At 44.6% G+C, this 6,000-nt stretch overlaps 1 protein-coding gene across 2 annotated transcripts in view; it reads right to left on the bottom strand.

The window, feature by feature from the left end:
• Positions 1-6,000, bottom strand: part of LOC306920485 (endophilin-A2-like) — a 30,325-nt gene continuing 24,325 nt past the window's right edge. For both annotated transcript variants that reach the window (XM_079497262.1, XM_079497263.1), the window contains one exon: positions 1-4,077. In XM_079497262.1, the coding sequence (XP_079353388.1) occupies positions 3,890-4,077 (188 nt within the window). In that variant the 3' untranslated portion in view covers positions 1-3,889. The remainder of the gene's footprint in view (positions 4,078-6,000) is intronic.

Genomic DNA, 6,000 nt, shown 5'->3' with positions numbered 1-6,000 from the left:
CCATAACAGCCTAGTCCACCCACCACAGCCTAGTCCACCCACCACCACCCATATAACATAACATATGTAAACATTAAGACTTCAAGAGAACCTGCAGAAAATAGCCCATCTACAAGCCCGACGGCGCGTTGCAAAGCGACACACCCTGGGCTTGTAGATCGGCCATTTCCAACCCCCCCCCCCAAAGTGGTTAATAAGTATCCTATATGGCCAGGGGTCAGGCATGCAGGGTGGTGGTATCTTGGGGTGGGTTTACAGCTGATAGTGGGGGTTGTGGCGTTCAGATAGAGAGAGGGTGGGGTACATAGGCAGGTGGTAAATGAAGAGAGATGGCTGGGTGGGGGTGGGGGTCTAAATAATCCGCTGCCGAGATGAGCTGTGTCCCCTTTTCCTCAGAGAAAAGAACTATCCGTTCCACTGACAGCTCCCATAGCACACAGAGAAAGATGGCCCTTACGGCCGTAAGGCCATTTAACTAATCAGAACCGGAAAGGCATCCGTGTCATTTTAGATTATAACCACTTTAACTATATCATTGTTACTTTGGCTATTCAAAGCAGATACGTATACAAACAAGCTCATAGAGCGGCACAAACTGACGCGCTATATGAGCTTATAGATCTGCCATTTTTGAAAATTGTGCAAATCTTGAACATTTTTCCTTTGCTTCTTCTTGGGGTCCCTCCCTGGAACAAAATATTGAGATCGGGGGAGTCCGTGGACAAATCATTTTGAGGGACATGAAAGTTTGAGAACCAGGACATTTTTTTATTTTTTAAAATCGGTCTTAGTGGGTTAAAAGGAGGAGAAAGTTGATGCCCGAGGTGAATGCATGGGACCCAGGCCATGACACAGTTTAGTGTCTCTTTGTCACGGGGGGCTTAAAGACGACAGCATGCGAAGCACAAGACAACGAGACATGACAACATGCACAATGGATGAGCTTAAACAGATACTAGCATTCCATAGGAGCCGCTCCACACCCAGCCTTTTAGCATGAGAAACAACAGACACGTTTAAGCCCTCGGTATTCAATGTCTGAACCGCTCCAAGCTTCAACAAATTACAGGCGTAGGGGGAAAACTGACAATTAAAGTGTTGTTGTTTTGTTCTTTCGGTTTTTCCTTTTCTGTGATTACCACCGATAATAACATATATAACATGAGTTGACAGACGGAAGGTTTAACCTGCATGAACCCTAGAGTTCCGCTATTATCAGGCATGTCATAGGTGAAAAATTGGAGATATAAAAGCTTGGATATTGACCCGTTCTCGGTGAAGAGATATGGTGTAGACTGTAGAGTAGACAACAACGTATATATTAAGGTTCAAGTGGTTAAGAGACCATTTGGGGTAAAGAAACAAAAAAAGACCCCATAGTGGGCGACAGACACCGCCGGCAGTGTCGGTAGAGCTGGAGACAACAGATAAACTCATAGCTGGCTGCTTTTATGGCTTTGGCACCATGTTCAGTACTGCTTAAACTCATAGCCGGGTGCTTATGGCTTTGGCACCATGCTCAGTACTGCTTAAATGTCTGGAAATTAGGTTAGACAAAAGGTCTCCGTCTCCCTGTTTTAGGATGTTGTCCAAAATTTAACATGATAAAGATTCAGCACAATACCTGAAGCACTCACACACAAAAAGGTGCAGAGCCAAGCAATTTAGAAAAACAAAACAAAATCACAGCCGTCAATATATTACAAGTTCATTGTTTCCGTCGTGCATAAAGTGAAGCATTTCTTTGGCACCAGGCTTGAACTCACACCAGATAACTCAAGAGCTGAATTCATGAAAGGGAGATTAAGCAAAATTTAAATTATGCTCCATCGTACTGCAACAATAACAATGCGTCGCGAGCGTGCATATCACACACCACCATACAACAAAGTATAAATCGTAGCCTTTAAATTGTCTTTAGAATAAAAAGAAATGGGCCAGTTCAAAGAAAAACAATTGTCAGAGGTTTGGGGAAAAACGCCATACAACTAAATTCATCATCATCATCATCTTAAATACCATTTGTACCAACATTTCCCCACATGGAAAACGACTAAATATTTCTGTTTGGTCTAGAAGTAAGCATGCATTTTTTAATTTTCACCGTAGAATCCCTGGATGACGGCTCATGAACCGAGACGCTCACAGACTGCACAGGAGTGTCTCCATTCACCACAGCATCTATTTTTAACCCATTTAGACCTGAGGACGATTCTACAAATGCCTTCTAAATCCTGACAGTTTTCTGAAAACGTATGTTTCTATGTCAGTCAATGACCCCCAAAAATATATGTAATTGGCCGCCGACCCCCATCTGAAAATATGTTATTTCAGGGAACCCCAGAAGCAAAGATTTGAGTTGAAAACGTTGGCTCTGAAAGAATATATATTCGCGCTCATAGCATGGCACTTGGTGCCGCGCTATGAGCTTGTAGATCTGCTATTTTCCAATAGCTAAAGTGTAACATAATGCTTAAAACACCAAAAGGGGTTCCCGCCAAGAATGGGTTAAAACCCGTGTATGTCATACATCCATTCAACTGGCCAAAACAAGAATACACGCATTAGACTTAGTTGAAATAGCAGATCTACAAGTTTATGCGTCGCTGTCCTAAGCTTTCAGATCTGCTTTTTTTTGGTGTGAAAATAGCCGATCTACAAGCTCTTGTACATCGAGCCGATTACAAGAGCTTGAGCATGGACAATTTCCCCTTTAGAGATTTGGCGTAGAGCAGGGGAAAAGGACTGGGACAAGGGTAGAGCCCTGGGGGACCCCAGTCGATATATATATATATATATATATATATAGTCTAAGTGATTAATGGGAACAGGCTCTGTGCTATATCACACTAAAGACCAATAGCCAACAGTAGTTCCCTTCCGTGTCCACCAGATGGTGCTAGAGGACAGCATTCCATGTTGGCTGCAGCTTGATGACAGCATTAGCAGAGGAGTGAAGGAATGCTGGGGAGGGAACATACTGTTCTCATGACCGTGTGTGTGTGTGTGTGTGTGTGTGTGTGTGTGTGTGGACAGTACCAAGATGTCTACTGCACAACCAGGATCATACATAGTCCTATAGATGTATATACACATCAGCGGCTCAATACATTTTCATATTTTCACCCCCCCATAACACTGAGAGCGTCACATTGAGAACCGCTGATTACACACAAACGTTTTCCTTGTATGATCCTCTCAACTTAACAACTTAATCGTTTCTTAACGGGGCCTAGTGGATAAGGCGTGTTGTGTGGAGAGAGAGTAAGAAACAAAGTGCCTCGGTGCTCAGAGAGTGGACTGGAACCCACACGGGGGGGGGGGGGGGGGCCGTGGTCCATCCTAAAACAAACGCTCCCATTGTGCCGACAACAAACCCAGCCGTTCAGAACGCCTGCGTCACCCTTGAACCCTCCTCTGCTAAACCCTGAGTGTTCATTTGACTCCTAGCGAGTAGGAAATGGACCCGTAAAGGTCAGAGTTAACAAAAAAAAAGATGATCTACAAGCCCAGAACACGCCCAAACTCTTTTTTTTTATGTTTAAAGTTCGTTTGATATATATAAGATTGTTTTGTTTCGTTTTGATTTCTTTTCCAATATATTAAGTAGGTTAAAATAACAATATAGGTCCACCATTTCGTCCTCTCTTCATGTTGATATGAATCATGATTCCTCTGTGTTCAAGAACTGTATAAAACACAATTATATTCCATATTATTCATCCCAATTAAACATTTGAAAAGTCAGATGTCCCCAGCCTGGAGATGTTTTACCGGCAAATAAAAGAGACATCGTCCCCGTCTGACTCTTTACAACCAATCCTCCACCCTTTCTATCCTGGCCCGTCCAGCACGCAGCAGCCCTACCCTGGGCTGTCCGTCCGTCCTCTCAGCGCGACAGAGGGACCACCACCTCCACGTAGTTGTTGGGGAAGAGTCCCGATTGGCCGCGGATGGAGCCCTCGTACCAGTTCTCGTCGATCTGGCTGATCAGGGTGATGACGTCGCCCTCACGGAAGGCCAGCTCGCCCTCGTTCTCCGCCTCAAAGTCGTACAGGGCCTTGACGCACGCCTCCGCTGCAGGACAGAGAGAGAGAGAGAGAGAGAGAGAGAGAGAGAGAGAGAGAGAGAGAGAGAGATGTCAAGACATGAGGTGATGTCTGTGGAAGACTGTGGTGGAGAGATGGAGGAAGGACAGACGGACTGAAGAGAGAGAAAGATAAATAAACAGAGAGAAAGAAAGAAAGAAAGAAGGAAAGACGAGGACAGGCAGAACTTCCCTTACTTCACCCCCAAAATGAGGTAAGAAGTTTTAAGTCATACAGGCTTTCCACAGGACAGAGTGGGAAAGGTGACGCGTGTTGATGACGTCATCGCAAAAAGGTCCGTCGCTCTGGGGTGCAAAGGGTTATGGGAAATTGAGGCCAATGCATTACAATGGCGGCGGTGGTGGTGCGGTGCGGGTACTTCCCTCCTCCACTCTGTTGTCTGCAATTTGGAATATGTTGTCTGCAATTTGGAATATTTTTTAACAACATTTAAAAGTGGATTTTCATGACAAGCAACTCGGCGGTGGCTCTTCAAAGGTTAGTGAAATCACGGCAGGGAGATCCGGAAAACGATTGTTTAATCACTGCATTAAAACTGTTAACAGCCCTCCTATGAGACACAGAGCAAGTGGGAAAAAATGGTTCCAATTCATCATGGACATTAGTGAGGACCAATTAATTACATGAAGATGGGTTGAAAAGTGGTTAAGTCGTCCTTTAAAGGGATAGTTCAGATTTCTTTTTAACTTAACCCATTTTGACCTGAGATCAGATTCTAAAAATGTCTGTTTGAAAATGAAAAAGCTATGTTTCTATGTCAGTCGTTCTTCGATTTTTCAAAAATAGCAGACCTACAAGCTCGTAGCGCGGCACTCGGTGCCGCGTTATGAGCTTGTAGATCTGCTATTTTTCAATAGCTAAAGCATAACATAATGCTAACACCAAAAGGGGTTCCTGCCCAAAATGTGTTAAGCTGTATGAAATACTTGCCATTAATATAGTGGTTGCAACTGTATTAATTGATTGCCCGAGTCCCGTGGTGGGAGTTCTGCTCTGGTTTTGGTCAATATTAAGTAGTTCCGTTCTTTTTGTGTGGGGCACTGGGGCCACGCAGTAAAAGTAAATTAATTCACAAAACTAACGGCATTTGTATTGTTGACCCATTTCTAAAATATTAGCACAACTTTTGTTCAACTTTGACTCCTCTATCACATGGGAACTATTTTTTGGGTGTAGTGATATGGACATAAAGGTTCCGTGTGTGATAGAGGGCTCTCGGGCAATCAATTGCAACCACTATATTAATGTCAAGTATTTCATACAGCTTAAGTTAAACAAAATCACACCCGTGTGAAGTAAGTGGTGCAACTCCGTGTGGGGGTCCCCAGGGTGCCGGCCCGATTCCGGCGAGCCGCCCCGCGTCCGAAACGGTTGAGAAATGACAGAGTTACCGTGTGGGGGTCCCTCTACTGTACCCTCTACTGTACTGTACTGTACTGTACTGGCACTGTACTGGCACACCCAAAATCCCCATATATACAGTTAATATGTGCGTGTGTTTGTGTGTGTGTTAGGTTGCACACAGGTGGTGAAAAACAACCATGCTATTTTCGTGCTCAGACACACCCAGCCAGCCAGCCAGCCACCCACCCAGCCAGCCAGCCACACACATAGTCACTTAAGGAAGTGGTTGCACCACTTAAAAATCTGAACTATCCCCTTAAAGTAACAATTCAATCGGAATGCACAAACAAAGTTTCACTGCCATCCGCATGCAGGATGCTCAGGGACTACATCAAAGTTTCACTGCCATCCGCATGCAGGATGCTCAGGGACTACATCAACGTTTCACTGCCATCCGCATGCAGGACGCTCAGGGACTACATCAACGTTTCACTGCCATCCGCATGCAGGATGCTCAGGGACTACATCAACGTTTCACTGCCATCCG

The sequence above is a fragment of the Electrona antarctica genome, assembly GCF_951216825.1.
Source record: "Electrona antarctica genome assembly, chromosome: 1".
Lineage (NCBI taxonomy): Eukaryota > Metazoa > Chordata > Actinopteri > Myctophiformes > Myctophidae > Electrona > Electrona antarctica.
Note: the sequence above shows the minus strand (reverse complement) of the source record. Positions and strands in the feature narration are given on the sequence as shown.